Source organism: Lacerta agilis, chromosome 5 (genome assembly GCF_009819535.1).
Source record: "Lacerta agilis isolate rLacAgi1 chromosome 5, rLacAgi1.pri, whole genome shotgun sequence".
Classification (NCBI taxonomy): domain Eukaryota; kingdom Metazoa; phylum Chordata; class Lepidosauria; order Squamata; family Lacertidae; genus Lacerta; species Lacerta agilis.
This window is the reverse complement of record NC_046316.1, coordinates 53,992,701-54,014,302: the sequence shown is the minus strand read 5'-3', so window position 1 is coordinate 54,014,302 and position 21,602 is coordinate 53,992,701. Positions and strand designations below refer to the sequence as shown.

The 21,602-nt window shown below is 42.5% G+C and overlaps 1 protein-coding gene across 9 annotated transcripts in view; it reads right to left on the bottom strand.

Annotated features, from left to right (window-relative positions):
- Nucleotides 1-21,602, bottom strand: part of BTRC (beta-transducin repeat containing E3 ubiquitin protein ligase) — a 129,451-nt gene that overhangs the window by 42,598 nt on the left and 65,251 nt on the right. For 8 of the 9 annotated variants that reach the window (XM_033149825.1, XM_033149823.1, XM_033149826.1 and 5 more), the window contains one exon: nucleotides 14,679-14,768. The exons of the other annotated variant lie outside the window; for it this stretch is intronic. In XM_033149825.1, the coding sequence (XP_033005716.1) occupies nucleotides 14,679-14,768 (90 nt within the window). The remainder of the gene's footprint in view (nucleotides 1-14,678; nucleotides 14,769-21,602) is intronic. 9 annotated transcript variants of the gene reach the window in all.

The following is a 21,602-nucleotide window of genomic DNA, read 5'->3' as shown; positions in this document are numbered from 1 at the left end:
TGACCAGTATAAATTGAACTCCTTCCTTCCTCTTTATTAACATACTATGGGGCTGATTCAAACCTACAAAAGCAAGAAATTAAGAAATGAAACTGCTAAACTCACCCTGTTGTGCTTATATGTGGAAGCTATCAAGATTGCCTGTTGCGAAGCAGCCCTGACGCTCTACAATACTAGTTCATGATGATGTGACATGGGGAGGGGGAAGATGAACTTTGAAGTTGGACTTTTAAATAAAGGAAGTTACTTTCTCTTGCTGCTTTATTCATGAACCATGTGTTCTTAACATTTTAGTATAGACTAAGGCACATCTGATGATTGTTAACTGTCTTGAGGTCCCAAGTTGAATGGAAAAGCGGAACTGCCACCACGGCACTCATATGGCTGACTTAAAATCATGGCAACCTTGTGAAAAATTAAAAACCCGGGATAAACTTGAATCACAGATGAACCAAAATTAAGAAAAGAACAAAAAAACAACAACAATGGGCCCATTTGTCAAAGCTGTGAAGCAGATTCATAGCCGCTCTCTGGCTGCACCTGTGAGGTGAGATAACTGACCTAACGTATGAGAGAAGCCTAGTTATATCATACCAGCACAAATGCACCGTTTAGCTAATTTTTAGTTGAATGTTATGCTAGAGAAATTGCTTCAGATGAACAGCTCATTACATGTTGGCATCTACAGTACTATGCAGTGTAGTTCAGATTAGTGGCCACTTTTTGTGGCTGCATTCACACGTAGTAGCATTAAGCTGGAGTTTGGGGCTGATCGTGGAGTGCTGTGAAACAAATGGCTTCCTCGTTTGTTTTCCCGTTTCCCGTTATGTTGGAAACAGGGATGGCAGTTTGCTGCTCCGTAACAAGTAATGGTTGTTAGCCAACCTTCAGCTATGGTTTGCTGTTGCCTCATGTATCCTGGCTTGTTAGGGAGCAACAAGCTACAATCTCTGGTTCAGACTTAATGAAAACACAAGGTGTACTGGTTTGTTTATCACACTTGCACCAGGAGAGGAACAAATTGGGAGTGATTGGACAGCATGCACTACCACACTGCATAATAAACCATGATAAGCAGAGTCACTGGCATATCATTATATGCAAACACAGCCATAGCAACCAATTTTTTAAATTATAGGTTATTATACAGGGCAGAGTTGGGGGGAGGGGATTCACCTAAACTTAAGCCTTGTATTTTCTGGCCTGACTATGTAAACCAGAATTACTTTCTCACAAAAGTGTTTTAGAAACTAACAAAATAACCTTTTCTGGATTGATACAAAACAGGGGGAAATGTTAATACCTTGCATTAAATATTTTACACTGATAGTCTTCTGCTGTTTAACAGAAAGCTACAGCAATTATTTCCTTCTCAATCTCAAGCTAAGGGTAGGGAAGGGATCAGCCAAACAGAACTGGCATGGAAACAACCATGGGTGATCAGAAAGCTGCATAATGCATCCTTCAGCCTCAACATACCCACTAACAAAAATAAATTACTTGCATTTGAAAAGAACAGTAATTCTTTCAGAGACTCTTCACAGTCCCACACATGGGATGCCATGTTGAGTCTCAAAGACTTTCAAATTGGGCCAAATGGTAAAACAGAAGTAAAAAGTCCAAATATGAGCAGGGAAAAAAATGTATGCTTCAAGTTCTATTTATGTTAAAGAGTGGTTTCCCCATGAAGTTTTCTACAAGTAGTCTCAGGATAAACAGTATCACCAATCATGTTTCATTACATTCACTACCGAATTTCAACGCAACACCAGTGTGTCAAGAGCGAATGTGTTCAAACAGACATTTATTCTCCATGCCTATAGCTTCCTCAAAGTTATATGAGAACTGAAAATTCTCATTTAGTCACAACCCACAGGCAAGTTGCTTTCTAAATAATAGAGTGATAAATAGGTTGTTATTTTAGTTTTACCAAAAATAACTTTAAAAATACTGTATTAGAAAACTTCCTTAATGGAGAACTCTTCATAAATGAACATTTGAAAAATAATCTAGTCTTTCTTTGCTGTAAATTTGATTAAGAATACAGTGGTACCTTGGGTTAAAAACTTAATTCGTTCTGGGGGTCCGTTCTTAACCTGAAACTGTCCTTAACCTGAGGTACCACTTTAGCTAATGGGGCCTCCCGCCGCTGCACGATTTCTGTTCTCATCCTGAAGCAAAGTTCTTAACCCGAGGTACTATTTCTGGGTTAGTGGAGTCTGTAACCTGAAGCGTCTGTAACCTGGAGCCACTGTACCTTTGTATTCTTAATACCTTTAACCTTTTGAAGACAGTTTCTTAGACAGTATCTAGCAATGGTCTCCTGCATCAAGGACAAATGCTTCATTTGAGCAGTTAAGACTAGGCCAATTGAGTACACAACTGGTTGGCATTTGAGGACTTTGTGAAGGAAGGGTCCTGTTTCACTTTTATCCCAGTACTTCCAGGTAGCGCACAATGCTCAACAAATCAAACAGAAGTTGCGTGCAAACCAGAGGAGGCAACCACACATTTACAGTGTTGCATAAAGTTTCAGTTCATTGTCCACAATTAGCACAGATGCTGGAAAAATCACCAAGCACTGCTGTTGTGTCATTTGAAGTCCCAATACAGAAAGAGAATGGGCAAATTTAGCAGATACAGAAAAGCAATGCTATGTGTGCGTGTGTGGGGGGGGGGAGAATAAATGCTCTCTGTGTGTGCATGCGCACACAAGAGACAACAAGTATACCACTTTAATGCTTAACGATAGGTGTTTGTTAAAATGCTGGTTGTTTGATTTCTTATAAGAGTATTCTGTGCTTTTCTCCTCTTCCGCGACGCCATTCTCTAAGTATTCTCCTTTGCCTTCTCTGCTTCCTTCAAACCTGACTCAAAAAAAGGACCTGGACAGGAAGTTATTAAACTTCAATCCGCAACGCATCTTCTGCACACTTCGCAAGGCTGAACTTTTCACCCACAGCCTACATTTCTATGACACCCTTTAGAACAGCCATAGTGAGAAAAGGCACAGCAACTCAGACAGCAGGATGGTGCCACAATTCATCGCCAACCCCATTTGACACAAACAAACGGTGTGTCAGTCCTTTGAATGGGAAAGACTTATTATGAGGCAGCTGCCGAAAAAGCAAAAGGGGCACACGGGCCAGGCTGCTACCGAATAATGACCCCTCTCTGGTTCAAATGTGAAATATACTAAAACTTCCAAAATCACATTTTCCCCACGACAGGAGTGGTAGCTGACACGAATGATGGGGAGTGAGTGGTTTAGAGTATTCTAATAGAGGCAAGCATTGTTTGCACAGCTCTGAGGAAAGGGTTCAAAACAAAGCTATGCTGCTGGTGGGCAAGGAGCACAGAGCAGGATAATTTAAAGCGTGTGCTTTTCCCTTCCCCTTTGCAGGAGGCATGCCTGTCACTGCGCAGCTGTGCTGCAGGCGTCATCACTCCCCTCTGTCTCCCGTCTTGCTAATTAAAAGGTTGATCACAGAACAATGCTCTTCTCATTAATTTCAGTGTTCCGATTGGGCAGGATCCCCGTTTGCTCCGCCTGATCTTTTCCATGCGGTTGAAGTTAATGTGACAGGAGTCCGAAGATGGATTACCTGCTGCCATATTGCCCATCGCCTCCAATCAGGAGCTATCTGTGTAAACTGATTGTTCTAATTTGCTCTCATTATTTTTACAATATCAGGAGAAAATAACGCACACAGCTCACTGTCAAAGCCATGAAAATCAGTCATTAGTTAAACCTAGACACTGAGTGGCTTTATTAGGACACTGCAGCTTATTGATGTGCAGCTCCAGCAAAGTAAGAGAGCATTTTCTTTTCAAATGGAAAGAAAGAGGCTTCAGCTGAGAGGCAGTATTTATTAGACTAATTCCAGAAGCAGCAGAAAGCTTCTGCCCTGACACAGTTAATTGGCATCTTGATGTGTACTGCAGATTAGGAACAATGAAAATGTTGCAGTTCAGGCATTAGGAAAGACCATCCAGCAAATGTGAATTTGCACACAATACTGAGGACACACAACTGTGTAACCTTCTGACCAGATTTAACACAAATGCGCTTTAAAATTGAAATATGGCAATCTATCAAACAGCCAACACAAAAAAACCCTGCACTTCTGCAACTCAAAATATCATATTAAGCAGTATCCTAGCACAACAAGGTATACAAGACACATCAATAATATTCTACATTCTCAAGAGCTGCTCCCAAGGTCAGACACCTTGTTCTGAGTACCCAGCAGATTCTCTGAAGGTCAAAAGACTCTACAGCTTCACTTGATCGATAAGGCAGCAAGTTCAACCAGGACCTTCTGCAGACATGGCTTTGTGCTGCTACCTGGTGCCTCAACAATACATGGAAAGGAGACCTTCTCAGAGGTTAGAGGAGACTATAGTTCCACAGCAAAGCAGAGTGCTGATATAACTGACAGAAACTCGTGTTCTGTACCATGATTCAAAGCTTCCACAATCATATGACTAAATGAAGCATTTGTAAAGAAACAAAACAAGAATTCTTATATGCCAGGCACATCCGTTGCAGTAACAGCCTTGTTCTCACTGTGACAGACAGGACATGAAAATGAATTCTATACAAATATCTAAATTAGCTCTTTTTAAAGGCTCCGACAGAGCAGTGAGGATGCAAAATATTTCACTAAAAAAGTTAAATCCAACCAGGGAAATTCAAAGTTAACGGTTCCAAATCTATGCACAGGAACGAGCAACAAAAATACAAATTGGTGGATTCCAGAGAGAGAGAAAATCTCTTGGGCAGTTTTGACTCCTTTAGGACACAGTCTCATTTTTTAGTAGAACATAGCAATCTCTTGTGTTAACCATTATTTTTAATTTTAAGAAATAATAAGAAAAAAATTCTGTCCCAGGCTTTTCTTTGTTGCTTTTGACTAATTTCTTTTTTACAAGCCATTTTGAGTTTTTTCTACCATACGGGGTAAATCAGAGCAGTATGGTTCTCTGTACTGCTTGGCCCCTCCTCTCCTAATGGACTCCTCTTTAGAGAGGCTTTGCCAAGCTTTACTCCTCAGAATTCCTGCATGGAAAATGGTGCGCCATGCCACAGTCGGAGAAACGTGCTGATGGCACAAATTACAAGCCCCCAGCCGAATGCTCCAGCCCCCACCATTCGGGCAGATTTATGTGGGCTCTTGCCGACGTTATTACAAGTCAGAGTTTATTGGGAAATTGTTACATTATGCGGAGTGTCTAACAAATTGCTTATGCTGCTATAATTGGATTACAACAGCCGCTTGCTCCCACCGGTAAGATTAGGCAAGTAGGACTCCTGCCGATCTCTGAGCGTTAGCAGTAATTTTATTTGCCTTGCCTCTCTCTTTCCTAACAACATGCCTCTCTCCCTGCCAGCTGTCTGCTGAAAAGGCACAGGCTTGTTCCTTGGCCCTAACAATGCAATTACAGCCCTGCAGATCGCACTGTTTGTGCATTAACTACAGAGCCAAAACGAGGCGAATTGATCGTTTGACTTTTGGAGTGGTCACGTGATCCCTGTGTGCGGGTGATCCGGCATGCATCAGCGGGCAATGCTGCAGTACATGCCTGATGAGGAACTTGCTTCTCATTATTACTCCTCCTAGGGACAAAGACACAAGAGCCTTTCTGAGCTGATCCAGACCAATGTAAACTTGCTCTCAACTTAGCCAAAGAGCGGGTAAGGCTAGATCAGAGTTTCCCTTCCAAAATTCTTCACTCAGATTTCTGGGTCTAGTGATGTTCCTGCAGCAAACCAGGCTGTTATCCAAAAAGGTCACTCAAATGTTCCACCTTGATGACCTTACGCCCAGGTAGTGGATTTTCACCACCATTTCATGAAATACACCATTGTTCTCCCCACTTTACAGATGAGAAAACTAAGGAAACTAACGTCTCCACCCCCATCGTTCAGCCCGGACACTAAGGTCCAGCGCAGAGGGCCTTCTGGGGGTTCCCTCACTGCAAGAAGTGAGGTTACAGGGTATTGAGCAGAGGGCCTTCTCGGTAGTGGTGCCCGCCCTGTGGAACGCCCTCCCATCAGATGTCAAGGAAATAAACAACTATCTTACTTTTAAAAGACATCTGAAGGCAGCCCTGTTTAGGGAAGTTTTTAATGTTTAATGCTGTATTATGTTTTTAATATTCAGTTGGAAGCTGCCCAGAGTGGCTGGGGAAACCCAGCCAGATGGGTGGGGTATAAATAATAAATTATTATTATTATATAACTTGTACGCTGTTAGTCCATGAATTCCACTGCTGAGCTGTGGTTTAAATCTACACCTGCAAGGTTAACAGGTGGTGTTCGGTTCAGAAGACCACAAATGGTACATTACCAATGATACATGCATAAATATCGCCCTTTTTAATTATGCTTTCTTCCAGGCATAAGTCGTTAAATAGACATATGACCGTTGCACATGAGGATGTGTATAGTTTCTCCCTATGATAACCAAGGAAAATCTTGTCTGTGTCAAATGACTGCATATCTTCCTAAGGGGGGAAAAAGTGGGTTGAAGGAAGACTGAATCATTAGATTTTTTTTTCTACCTCCAGCTCTATAAGGTTGAAAGCTTTAGCATGTCACTCTTGTGCTACTCATCTGTTAATTCAGTAGAACCATTAATGGCAAAAGTGGCTGGGTATCCCTAGCATTTAAGAGGTCCTTGGTTGAAAACAGGCTGGGGGAGGGTGCAATGGTTTGTGAAAATTGCTGGAGTGGGGGTTGGGAGTGGAGAGGACTATTGCTACCCTTATTTATTTCATGATGAACCCAACATGTAAAGTAGCTTCCAAGACAGGAGGAGGCTAAAATAAAGGCAACTGATATACAATGTGTGCATACTGGAGAGAGAAAAATGTCTGTTTACATGTAGTTTAGCACTCAAAAGAAACTCTGAACAGCTGAAATACCTTATAAATAGCTCAGACCCAGAGGAAGTGCAAACGTCTGCATTGTGAATTGTAGATCTTAATTACAGACAATGGCTGGTACAGCAAGTACTACAGGAAAAAAAAACCCAGTGAAACAGTTGCACTGTTCATGACTGGCAATAACTCTTCAGGAAAATATTTACTATCAATCAGTTATGAGAAAAGGGACTCCGTGCTCATAAAACAGCACGTTGCTTCTCATACCAGCACCATTTTGATTCAGCATAATCTGAATTTAAACGGCTTGTTTCCTGCGGATATAATTTTGGAAATAAATAAAACAAATCTTCTATCAAAATCTGGAGAATGTGGGAAGGGGAAAGGGAGGGGAGATGTGCACATTCTTTCTTCAATCCCTTTGCAAATAACTCTGACTAGGGGTGGGGGAAGGGGGAGACTGTGAAAATGTAAAATATTCCAGATTAAGGCAAAATAGCCTCATACTTAGATTATGACCAACGTGCCACTGTAAAGAAACTGAAAAGCCTAACCCTTTGGATGGTTTTAATTATGCTTCATGGAGGCAGAATACTAGTGGGTATTAAGTAAAATTCATCTCAGTTTCACGTTAGTTATAACACTTTTTATTTCCATTTAAGAAATGTGTACTCTCGCCAAAAGATAATTTAGTGGGGTGTGTGTGTGTGAGAGAGAGAGAGAGAGGGGGGGGGGAGAGAGAGATTGGATTCTAATTCCACAAGTAAAAAAAACAATTTTGAGCCTAGTACAGCATCACGATGGAAATGCATCAATTCCTGGAAGGCAGTATTAGGTTTGTTCAACCATAATTATAAAGGAAACATGAACCTGGGCACAATATAGAACATAGCAGAGTCCAACAGAAAGAAAAGCGGAAAACCCCCTGAGTACTGAACACAGAAAAGTCACAATAGATAAATGGTACTTCACTTAAGAAAAAAGGTTGGCAAGACACCTCCAGGGAGATCCCAACAAGACTGGTCAAGACCTTATGTGCACATTGAAGGGCCTGAACATTCTAAGGGTCTGAAAATATCAGGAGCACTAAGATTTCTCAAGCTAGTGTTCTCAATTTCAGGTCCACCTTCTAATATAGTCTACCACCTTCTGCCCGCCCACCCCCACCAGCCAACTATCTATTCATAGCAGGGTGTGTGGAGTCATGTGCACAAAGCCTGCCGCACATGTTCAAAAGATCTGCGAAGTAGGACACTAATTCAACACATGCATCAGAATGAATGATAGAACAAGACATATCCAACTCCTCTGAAGAAAAGCAGCCCACCAGGAAAAACTGCTGTGGCAAAGCAACTCCTACCAATTCATATAGGGATGATGGAGCAAGTGGGAAAGCAGTGACTTCCTAAGATTCAATGCTAGAGAGCATTCAACTCAGCCACGTCTTGGATGAGGGAAAGGAAAGGGTCTACCTGTCTGAGAAGTTTCTGGAACTTTTCATATCTGTCCAGATGTTCTGCATGCCCAAAGTGGGACACTTCACTAGCAGGCATTTTTAGCTGTCTACCGGATAGCTAAAGCGATCGCAGTCACCAGTACGTAGCTTGAAGAGCCAAGTTTACAAAATAACAGAACAGCTGCTTGCCTGGCTGGCCTTCACTGTGCCTCTTCAAAGCAACACCTTGCCTGTCCTTGAGCTCCAGTAAAAAGTTGTGAGGGTGCCTTATCAAAGAAAGTTCGGCACAACGGCAAGTCCATACCATTCTAAGGTGCTGAATTAAGACAGAGAAGTATGTTGAAACTAAATGAAAGCATCCTTTAAAGGAGACAGAGGAGTCTACAACCTGAAATTCATATCTCCTATAATCCTAGGAAACACAACTCTAATGCCTGGTCTACCTTGTGTCTGATGGTAGCTATAATTTTAATACTGCCAACATGCTGAAAGGCTTCTGCAGTTGACAGATGCATGCTGATGGTTAGATACCAGCTTAAACTCCATCTGAGATTTTATATCCCTTTTAAAAGATTTGGCAGACTGAGTTTGCAGATCATTACCAGCTATATAGCTACTTCATTCTTCTTTAAATCTTCTTAGAATCTTCCTATGTCAACAAGTGTCAGGCATTAACCATGGCTGCCTTCAGACAGCACTTTATTCCCTTTTCCTTACCTGATAATTTTAGTATTTTAGGTGATCTTTCACATGTCACTTCAGGAAATCTAGCGGAGGTTTAGCATTCATTTGCCTGCAAAATGCTTCCAGAAAAAAATCTGTTTGCAACCCCATTAACCTGGATAATCACAGGAGTTTTGTGCTGAAATTTCCCTGTGGTTTTCATTGCTGCTTATGTGATGAAATTTAGGGCAGTATTCTGGCACTCAGTTCTTTCCTGCCAGCTTCCTGGGTGAATCACAGGGGAACAGAAGAGTGCATGCACATAAAAAGTGGTGGCATGTTTCATGATGTCCACTGTTGTGTCACACCATGTTCACAGGTGTGAATGAAATTTAGTGCAACACTGCAGAATATGGAAAGCCACAGTTCCATAACACAACAGGTAATGCAGTATAAAAGTAACATTAGAAACAAGGACAGAAGTGCTAACATTGCAACCAGAAAAAGTAATGCAACAATCTCCACATCTAAATGTACCCTACACTGTTTATAAAAAATGCATTCTTTTGGGCCAGTTTGGAATATCCCTTTTGGAAAGGCAGAGTGATGTTGAGGGCTCTAAAAGGGAACAGATTCCTCTGTACAAAGGGAGGCCCACAAGAACTTTAAGTTTCAATTTACACCTACTGAATTTCACCTATAAAGCAAACTAGTTGGATATTCACAGATGCTACAATAGTGGAATCTCTGCAAAGTGGTTTGTTTAATCTTCAAGATATTTGGCAATGCATATCCCACATCAACTCCACTTTCAAAAGGTTTTGAACTAGTAATGCAGTTCTCGTCTATACACACCATCATGAGAAATATCTACTTCCTATGTAAGTTCAATGCTTCCCCATACACTTTAAGAAGAACACCACTCCCAGCAACATACAAATATGCAAAATATGTGCCCAAGAATAAACACTCTGGTGCAGCAGTGCTTGGAAGGACCATATCTTTTATCAGAGACGAGGATTCATTACCTAATTTTTGTCTCCAGCTTTCTTCTCATAGATGTTTGTCAAGATCCCAGGGGAAATTAACAGAGTTCTAATTTTTGTGGGCAACCATTTTGAGGGCACACCTTTAATTAAAGGTGCTACAAACTACTTTTAGTAAGTGCAGCTCCCTCGTGATTTCCTGCCAGCCACACACAACTTCTGGTCAAATGAATGAGTTCTGCATAGAAGAAAAGTTTACTGTTAGAGGAAGCGCATGCAGGGAAAACTCTGCCAAGCTATTTTATAATCTCAGGGTGAGAATCTGAAACCAAGAACCTGAAGGGGGATTCCAAGAAGGCAGCTATATGCTTGCAGACAAAGGGGGGAGGGAGAAACACCCATTTGTAGAAAAATAAGAGTGCCGCTTGGGCTTGCTGATCGGAAGGTCAGCGGTTTGAATCCCCGCGACGGGGTGAGCTCCCGTTGCTCGGTTCCAGCTCCTGTCAGCCTAGCAGTTCAAAAGCACGCAGTGCAAGTACAGTGGTACCCTGTGTTACGCACACGATCCGTTCCGGATCGTGCTACGTAACACGGGCATGCTTAACATGAACACCCCCCAAAACCCCGGAAGTTCACACGTTTTTGCACTTCTGTGCATGCGCGAAGGGGAGGCCTTCCAGGTCGTGGAGGTCCGTAAGTCGAACGTACGCAACATGGAACGTATGCAAATCGAGGTATGACTGTAGATAAATAGGTACTGCTCCAGCGGGAAGGTAAACGGTGTTTCTGTGCGCTGCTCTGGTTTCGCCAGTAGCGGCTTAGTCATGCTGGCAACATGACCCGGAAAAACTGTCTGCGGAAGCAGACGAACGTGGCTCCCTTGGCCAGTAAAGTGAGATGAGCGCCACAACCCCAGAGTCATTCAGGACTGGACTTAATTGTCAGAAGTCCCTTTACGACAGAAGTAAGAATCAAGGCATCAGTTTGGATACAACACTACACAAAACGCTTCTCAACTAAGAAGATGCATTTTGCATTACAGAGCTGATGTTCCCCCATCTGCCATAGAAGGACTGGACAAATGCCGTATTTTTCAGAATATTAGGAAAAAGACAACCACAAGGCCTCCATCCCCCCCAAAATTATGAGCCTGAACTCTGACCCTATATCACCACATTTTAATTGCTCCACTGGACTCATACAGCACATGGAACAGGGACTGCAGAGAGTTGGACTCAACCGACATTTCCCGAGTCTTACTGCAAAAGACCCACCATGCCACTAAATCACCTAGCTGCACCCTTTGCACTCACTTGCTTGATATATATGTCATGGCTTGTACACTCTCAGCTCATTCTACTGTGGAAATGAGGACGACGCTGGAAATTTCTTCCTTCCAGTAGCACCTTGGAGACCAACTAAGTTTGTTCTTGCTATGAGCTTTCGTGTGCATGCACACTTCTTCAGATGTATCTGAAGAAGTGTGCATGCACACGAAAGCTCATACCAAGAACAAACTTAGTTGGTCTCTAAGGTGCTACTGGAAGGAATTTTTTTATTTTTTATTTGTTAATTTGTTTTGACTACGGCAGACCAACATGGCTACCTACCTGTAACTGGAAATTTCTGTTACTGTTTTATGTTAACCACAGTTTATGAATCATCTGAACTCTAAACTGTGGTTAATCTTAAACTGATGGTCAGCAGAAATAAGCCAGCTTCACAAACTACTGGTTGTGCATTAAGTATTGTGAGTCCAATTCTGAGGAGCTCCCTGCAAGCTGAAATAAGGCAGGCCACTCCCTGATGCTTGGTAAACATTTTATGCTTGGTAAAGACTTTCAGTAGCCCCCCCCCCAAATCTTATGGTTTATTTTAACTATTTTTACAATAAAAATAATAATAAATAAGACATAGTTAAAATTAACCACAGCTTCACAGAGATTAGACAACAAGGCAAGCTGCGGTTAATCTAAAACAGAAGCAAAAACCTTCCAAACTCATCCTTGTAGCTGCCCCTGAGGAGGAGAGGGAGAAAGCAAGCATAAGGCCCGCTGAGGTTTGCTATCACAATACTAAACTATGGCCTAGTCTTTTGTCTGACGAGCTTGCTTAAGCTCCTGCCACACTGAGCTGCAAACTATGCAAAAGCATACAGAGACAGGCACAGTTGTACAGAGGGTGTGACTCCATACAGCTTGGTCCTCCAGCGTAACATTATGCACACTATTGAATGCCAAAATTCAAACGGAGGTATCTATCTGGCCTTAGGGAGAATTTCATTCTGTCTGGGGTTAAGCAAGCTTCCCACAGAGTTATGCACACTGAGCGATTGCTCAGATCGCTCACACATTGGCACCATACATAAATGGATGTTGGATTCTATAGAATGACACACTTGAGGAGAAACGATGTACGCGACAGGCATTTTTACAGAAAAGTGGAGAAAATTTGTGTGGCATTATTGTCTGCCAAAGGGATTATTTTTTATATTCGAGTGAAGTTAAAGAAAGGTTTCTTGGATATGGCATCTATCTAGAGCAAGAATACATATTCTGGGGGGAAAGGCATTACAGGAAGAAATCCCAAGGAAAGAGGAGTGAGAAGAGGGCAATCATTTCTCTACCAGCCATTTTGTTGGGGGTAGGAAGAGGAGGGGGAGAGATGCTGCAAAAGCGCCAGCTGGTTTTGCTAACAGATGGCTGCATGCACTGATCTGTCCTGCAGGGCTATCCTGAACTTCCTTCCAATGGAAACATGAAGCTTAAGCAAGGCTAAACATGCCCTTTTTATATACACTGTATCGTGGCTGGAATGTTTTCCAGTCATTCACAATCCCTCAGACACGGTTCTTATTTTATGGGAGTTATATTTAGTTGCAGGGGAAGCCAAAGACAGGATGCACATTTCCCTGAGAATGTCTCTTTTGATGTGGCAATGCAAAAGGGAACATACCCAACCCACCATCCCTTGGAAAGTGCTTTGTTTTAAAATCAGATGCGTCTTCAACACTGCTCTTCTAACCCGCTGGCAATGTCTCCATACTGCAGTAAGTATGTGAATCAAATCCCCCACCTCGGCTCCAGTTGTGTGACTTGAGACAGTGGCCAGCAGGGGGGGTATGAGAATATCATATGCTCCCCGTCTAAAATTGCAGGGGCTTAAATTCAACTTTCCTTAGGGAAAGGAGGCAGGGTTGCAGCCCTACAATCTGAATGCCCGCTCAACTGCCTCTCTCTGCTGGAATCAAACATGGAAAACTTGTTTGGACAAAGACAGCATAAAAATAAATAAACCACCAGTTGGAGGTGCAACAGGTGAGTTGTGCATTTCTCATATTAACATGGCTATTGCTAAGCTACACCTAGTGGACATTTGGCACATATTTTGTTTTAAAGGGCCCAACAAATCATAAGATTAAAAAAAAACACTAAAAAACCTGGGGTTTTCAACTCTCCTTTCTAAATTTTCATCATATTATCATCCTAATTTCAAAAACTAATGATTGTTGTTATAATTATTATATTTATTTATATCCTACCTTTTTCCTTTATTGGGAGGGAACTAATGAGGCAGGGATTCTTAGGGTTAAAACCAAAAAATGTGCATTATCGATAAAGGACTACGTTAAATTCCCACAGTGGCATCGCAAGGTGGAGGAGGGGGACGGTGCACCCCGGGTTCCATGTCTGGGAGGGTGACAAGAAGGCACCCTGCGGGGTGCTTGCCCCCCCCCCGCCACAGCATCACGAGCAGCCATCGCACCGCTGCAGCTGCATGTGGAGGATCATCTGTTCGCGGCTGCACCGCCACCGTCCGTACGGTGTTGGAGCAGTGCTGGAGGGAAACTGCTACGTACAACGCATGTGCGGTGTTGCACGCATGCACTGTGCATAGCGTTGCCGCACATGCGCTGCACATAGCGGTTTGCCGCAGACGCCACCCGAGCACAATACAGATGGCGGTGGGATGCCTCTGTTGCCGCTACAGCCGCAAGCGGAGGATCCCTCCGCCGCTGCTGCAGCCACGAGTAGAGGATCCTGCCACTGTCTGTTTGACTCTCGAGTGGCACCAGCGGCAAACCGCTATGTACGCCACACATGCGCTGTACATAGCGGTTCGCCACTGGCGCCGCTGGAGCGCTGCACCAACGACGGTGGGATCCCTCCTCCACGGCTCCCCCTCCCTCCCTCCACGGCTCACTGTAAAGCAGCAAAGCAGGAGCTGCTTAGGGCGAGCCGCCGCCCCCTCCCATGCTCACTGTAACCGGCTCTCGCTTTGCTGCTTTACAGCGAGCCGGGGAGGGAGGGAGGGGGACGGATGAGCTGTGCAACTTTGCCAGCGCCCCAGCAAAGCAGCATAGCTCCCCCCTTCCCCCAATGGCTTGGGGTCCTTGGGAGTCGCAGGGGTGGGGGCGCAGAGATGTAGGAAGGGGGGTGGACATTCGGCACTTGCCTACGACTCCCAAGCCTACCCCGAGATGTCAATGTGGGGGAGGGGCGACAAAAAAAAACCCGCACCGTGTACCACCTGGGCTTGCTACGCCTCTGAGTTCCCATAAGACCCTATGGACTCAATTAGGTTTACACATTCAGAAAGCACAGGTATTAAATTGCCTCTCCAATGAAGAGAGAACTTGCAGCTTATTGACCTGGTACAAGAATGACAGTTGCAGCTTTACTTACTTTGGCCACACAGTTTTCAGTCTTCATAGCAGTGCTCCCTAAGCAAACTGCTTCCTGGTTGATGCAGAGCCTGGCACAGCTATTATAGGTCTGCAAAGAAGAAACAAAATAATGGTTTGGATAATGGAACTTTATTTATTCTAAAGGTAAGGAGTTTCATGTATTTAGCGCAGCTAATTGCATTCATGGGCTTCTACTTTTAAAGCAGACAGCCTGCATTATATAGTCATATAGCTATATCATATATGATGGTCAAGTCTGCCTTTCAGGGATTTGAACTACTTAAATCAAGAGCCTTACATTTCAAGGACCATGAAAAAAATGCACCTCCAAATTCTTAAATTAAGAAATCTAAGGGTGGGGCGGGGGAATATTCCCACTCCAAACTCTTGTAAAGCAGAGACCCAAACTCCCCCCAACCTGCAAAAGCTCATTTTGCCAATTGTTAAAATGTGGGGTAGGTGGCAACACTCTGTTCTCCACAAGGTTATTATTTCCCTGGGGAAGCAAAGCTATTATTTACTTAATTTCTACAAATACAAAAGTATTTCAATGTGGTTAACAGAAAACTAAAACACACAATGGAGAACAGATCTAAATAACCCCCCCCCCAAAAAAAAACAGTAGATCCTCTTTGCATTCAACCACAGCAGCAACAAGAAGCAAAAGTGATTTTAATATTCCTGTGAAGGAGCAAAAATTCAAAGCATGAGGAAGGGTGCTCCATAGTGGATTTGGCTCCTTCCTATTTCACTCTGGACAAAACGAAGCACTGCCACATAAACCTTAGCAACTGCTTATTTACTGCATTTGTATGGCTGCCCAATAACATATGTTGTCCAAGCAGCTCACAGAAATTAAAAAAATTAAAATATTAAGAATAAAATGTAAAATAATAAAAGTAGCATAAAACATTCTTTCTCGAAGAGAAACAATGAAGCATGGATCCTAAGACTGAAATGGCCAGATAGAACAACTTGTATTTTATTTAATGTCCAGGATGCATAAAAAGGCTTTCACCTGTTGCCAAAAAGGCTGCAAGGCTGACACCAAGCCAGTCTCTTTATAAAGCAAGTTCCATAATTGGGTGCCACCACTGAGAAGACCCTCTTCCTTGTAAATGTCTGCCTCATTTCATTTGGTGACAGCATGAAGTGCAGGGCCTCTGGGAAGGATCTCAAGGATCAGGTCGGTAGGTATATATACAGAACAAGGAGATCTTCCGTGTAACCTGACCCCAAGCTGTTTGTGGCTTTGTAAAATTTAAGGGTAGCATCTCTATGAGAGAGTATGTCATGTGGATAATATTGCATTTTCAGCCATAGTTACAGAGAAATAGACACATAATTTGTTCTTGGAATATGCCCACATATGTTGAAGCAGGCAATATCTTGTGTATCCCCTTCTGTTTGAAAGATCAGGAGGAATGCCTTTACTAAGACGCAAGCCACAGTGTTTAAAAAGGCATAAAAACATTTTCATTAAATCTGCTGCCCAATTAATCAGGGGCACCTTTTTAATTGATTAGAAGGCTTCAATTTTTCATCACCCAAACACTGCCACCCCTGTCATTACCTCATGTTGAATTTCTTTGTGAGATTCACAAAGGATTGTTACATTATTGATCATTCTACAGAAGTCCAAACTCTGTGTTTTGGCTATAAAAGGATTTCTGATTCAATTCTAGCTCAGAAACCCGAACTGTCCAAGCATCTCCTCCCCAATCACCAAGAGAGGCCATTTCTAGGCCACAGGAAGCACTGTTTGAAATGGCAGGCAGATACTGAGCCAGAGGCAGATAGCTTTGCGTTGGAGTGCTTTAATACGGTTTTATACTGCATATAAAGAATGCAAGCATAAACCAGTTTGTTGAAAACTACCCTTTTGGTGAAAGCTGGCTATAATTCTGAACAAGTTTTCAATTTTCACACTGCTGCTAGGGTAAAACATTTTAAAGAGTTTAATTTTTACAGTGGCTTCAATGACACAGGATTATCCAACAAAGTAATGGCTAATCAATAGAGGGTTTAGTTGTCAGGTGAAACATATAACACACTAAAAGGGATTGATTGCTAGGCTCCTCCTTATTTACTGGAAGGTATATATTTAAAATGACACAAACTTGTTACCAAGCCACATTCCTTTAACCTTGCAAAAGCTGTTTGAGATGAGTGTTAAGCAGCCTATAGCAACACACTAATGGGAAAAAAATATCTACCGACGTATGACCGCTTCAAATCATGTCAGGAGCAGAAATGCAATGAGAGGAGCTCGGCGATGCAAAGCAGCATCTATCGCCGGACAAAGGTCCAAATTACCACCTGCAGATGCAGCTATGGAGGTGGAGGGACTGTCTGGAGTACCACTTAAAAATTACATGAAGTGTAAAACATTGTATCTTCATAATCTGTGGGGGAAATCAGAATATTTTGAGGTGGACTGTGGTGGCAAGGAGGGAGTATCTAAAATACAGAAACAATGAGCAAAGTATGAAATCTTTCTTCTTTTCAATAAACACTGTAATGCTTGGCCAACTTTCTCTCTGCAGCCATAAGGACTAAAAAAATTACCTCGAAAAAATAGTCGAAAAAAAATAGAAAATTCTTTCCAGTAGCACCTTAGAGACCAACTGAGTTTGTTCTTGGTATGAGCTTTCATGTGCATGCACACTTCTTCTAAGGTGCTACTGGAAAGAATTTTCTATTTTGCTTCATATCTATGTTCCATAGTAGTGCATTGTATATTAACAACTGTATCTTTTTGACTGACAGAAGAAGAAAAAGAAGAATAGGGGTTTGGATTTGATATCCCGCTTTCCACTACCCGAAGGAGTCTCAAAGCGGCTAACATTCTCCTTTCCCTTCCTCCCCCACAACAAACACTCTGTGAGGTGAGTGGGGCTGAGAGACTTCAGAGAAGTGTGACTAGTCCAAGGTCACCCAGCAGCTGCATGTGGAGGAGTGGAGACACAAACCCGGTTCCCCAGATTACGAGTCTATCACTCTTAACCACTACACCACACTGGCTCTCTTCTTAAGGTATAACATTTTTAGGTTATGCCCAAAGGTACAAAGGATGAACATGACAAACACACACATCGTATCACAACATTCAGAGGACGGGAATTGGTGCAGCTCTCTGCTGAATGTGTTTACCAAGCCCAGGGTCGGTTCCTATGTAATGAATAAATGGTCCACAGGTCCTTCCAATGTCAGGATCAAGTGGGCCTACTCTTAATCCTTTGAATCCCTGAGGGCTTCCAAGTTTTCCATCTATACCAATGGATGGCTTTTGCAATTGCATGGTCTAAATAAAAAGTTATTTCACAATTCATCCAAAAGATCCCATCTTTCAGCACACCAGCACTTTAATAGGAGAATCTAAATGTTCAATAAGATTTCTTTCCCACCCCTGTAGTCAATAATTACATGATTTATCAGAGAAAGATAATACTGTAGTAAAAACAGAACAACGAAATCCAAGAGCACAATCTTCCCCCAAGTCATTTCCAGAGACAAGATTATTAAACTCTTTTTTTCATTGCTCAAACAAGGGCTTTTGCAGCAAAGCGCCAATTGCCAAATGGTAAGAAAATAGTTATTAGACTCTGAAGAATTCAGTGGAAGTGGGAAGTTATACGAACAAATCACTCTTGCAGATTCAGAAAGATCGCTTTCATCTCACTTACAGGGCCTTATGAGACCTCCATTAATTACCCTTAAGGTCTTTCACACAGACTATTTTTTTAAAAGGCAATTTATTTATTTATTTCCATTGAGGTGCTTCTTCCGAAAGTATTAAATAATGCCTGCAAATTTAAAAGAGTTTTTATAAACAGGTAATTAAAAAAAGGAAGATGAGAATTAAGTCAAGCTGCAGAGCATTACCCAGAATCCACTTTGATTATCGTTTCTATATTTAAAGTAAAATGTCTAGTTTCTGTTGCTCAGAATGCTTGTGGGAAGGGGAAAAGATCTCTGCAGGAAGTCAGCAAGAAAAAATATAGGCTAGCCAAGCCAAAACCAAGAACATTTACAGAAAAGTCCCCAAAGCTCAGTTTGTCATATTGCAATTACACCTTGCCTACTGTGGAGCCAGAGTCCCTAATTTTGCCACTAGAGGGAAGAATTGTCTCAACACATGGTGATGGTAAATGGGGAATGGGTTTTCCTGAGCAATTTCCATAACAATGCTCCCTTGGCTGTATGTACCTTCTAATTACTCAGTACAATTAAAATGACTAACCTAAAAACAAATGGGGGGGGGGAGGAAATGCTCAGCCCATTTCCAACATTTGTGCCCTCTTTTATCAATCAAAACAAGGAAAAGGACAATGCTACTTTGTGTCCCATTCCCGAGCCACTGAAACTTATTCAGTAAAACAATATTGACAAAAGCAAGGAGTACTGAATTGCTTGTAAAACAAAAACTGAAACAGGGAAAAAAAATCCAAACAAAAGAGAAATGTCATGGTATTTAGCCATCTGGTAGCAGCTTGAAAACAAATTGTCCTCCAAAGAGCAGAAATACAGTATGCTTTCTCTCAGTTCACTGGCTTATGAATATAGCTCCCCCTCCTGCCTTTCCCCCTAAAGTAGTAGATAAGCTAATGCTGGATGCGAGTGGCTTCCGCAAACTTTTTACACTCATTATTCAAAGTTCGCCCTAGCCAACTGGGCTAACTGCATCTTTCCCCCCAAAGGGCTACTGCCTATGTAGCACCTCCTTAAAATGCTCTAGATTTTCTGCCTGCCAATGAAAAGCTTGCCTTGTGGTTGCTGATCTTCCGAGGCTTAAATCCTTCATTTTATAAGGCTAGTCATTAAAAGGGAAGATGGCATGCAAGTCAGTCATTTTTCTTCCCCATTGACAATTGGTGACATTTCTCCAGCAGCGCACAAGGTGTTGAAAACCTGGCAGCTGTTACCTCCTGGGTCGGAGCTCCTTTTTTATCCTCCTCTTGACAGCTTAACTCAGTGGGTCAGCACCTTTAAAGACTGCAAAGTATCAGTGAAGTGGATGGCCAGAGTTGAATTACTGCACCCTTCCTAATCAATGTAAACCCTCACTGCAGGTGAAACTCTTCATCTATAGAGGTGCATGGGGGAGGAAAATGTAATGCCCTGAGCCAGATGGGTTTCATCTTGTGGTTTTTTGTGGTTGTTTTTTTAAAAGAAAGGAACAAGCTAACAAGAGGACAGCTACTTTGTTAGCTTCTTGGCCTCTCTCATGGCTCCAAGGCCCCAGGGTTCCAGCCACACAAGAGAAAAGAATTCAGCATACAAGTAAACACTTAAAGAAATATAACTAGGGAGATGGCAACATGCTGTTTTCAAAGACTTGAGAGTCCTGCTCAGAGCTTTATTTATCACTACCCACGTTCATTGGCCTGTAAGTGGACACGGAAACAAAAGGTCAGGACAATAGACAACGCAAGCAATTTACTCCATTACGGGAGAATGCAGAAATGCCGCACATCTGACAGACCCGATTAGCATTGAAGCAGGGAGAGGGGGCAACCACTGAGTTTTTAGGCTGCAAGACAACATTTCTGCTGAACAGTCAAGGATTTCTGCACAAGTGATATTTGGGATAATAACTGGGCTCAAGTACAAATGAAATAAAACTCTGGAGAATTTTAATAGTGGATAGGAAAACACAAAAGCAAATTATAAGCACATTTCAAATAACTAACTTCATACTGGGTCAGTTTTTCCTAACAAGCGTTCAAGATTGATACAAACTACAGCTTAAACACCAACTTTTTTCCTCACACAAACATCTACAGCCTACTGTACAGTAACTAGGAAGCGATGTTCCTTTACTTTTGCCTCTCTTTTGCTCCGGCTTGCCCATACTTTTAAGCCAGTGTTTTTCAACCTTTTTTGGGCAAAGGCACACTTGTTTCATGAAAAAAATCACGAGGCACACCACCATTAGAAAATGTTAAAAAAATCAACTCTGTGCCTATATTGACTATATACAAAGTAATTTTTCCCACGGCACACCAGGCAACATCTCGCGGCACACTAGTGTGCCGCGGAACAGTGGTTGAAAAACACTGTTTTAAGCATCCTGCAGCACAAAATGTCACAGGCTTTGTATGTCCTCCCCAACCTCTAAATGTTGCAGCTCTGTGTCGAATTGCTGAAGGAAGAGTTCGTGAAAATACTGGGTGGCTGGGATGGGGTGGGACTGGGTGGAGAAGGGTCTTGGGTGCCTCACTTTCCTTCCATCGGGAAGCTCTTAGGAGAGATGAGCCCGATGAAAAGTGCAATGAACATAATTGCAATCCCGCTGATGTCAGCACATCCCCATGGCACCTTTTGACACGATTTCCTCTTCACAGAGATCCACCCCCAACTCACTCCATAGAGCAAGTCTTGACAGCAAAAAGGCACTTCATTATTACCCCATTTGAGAACAGGAGAGAGAAGCTTTCTTTAAACAACCTGCATTGTGCCAATATTTTTAAAGACAGTAGGGTAATCAAGTTCAGGGCAGCCCCGGACAGCTGCCCTGTGACCTATGCCTGCTGACCCTTGCTATTCATCACTTTCCTTTGGAGGATGAGGGCAAACTCCCGGGGAGTGACCACTACAATAGACAGATACAAGCCAACAATAATATGGTTCCTACAAAAAAGAATGGGAAAACCCAGATGGCACTGCAATAAATTTACAGATCTTCATTCATGGCTCTGTTTAACACAACCAAAAGCCAAAAGGCTCAAAGGTCCCTGGGGAGCTTCCCCCTCATTGGTTTCTAAAAGCGATCTCTCTCTCTCTCTCTCTCTCTCTCTCTCTCTCTCTCTCTCTCTCTCTCTCTGTCTCAGCTACTAAGCCCCAACTCTTCAGAAATGGAGGCGAAGTCCTTAAAATAACAAATGCCCGACCTAATCAATCTGCCATTCGGATCCAACAC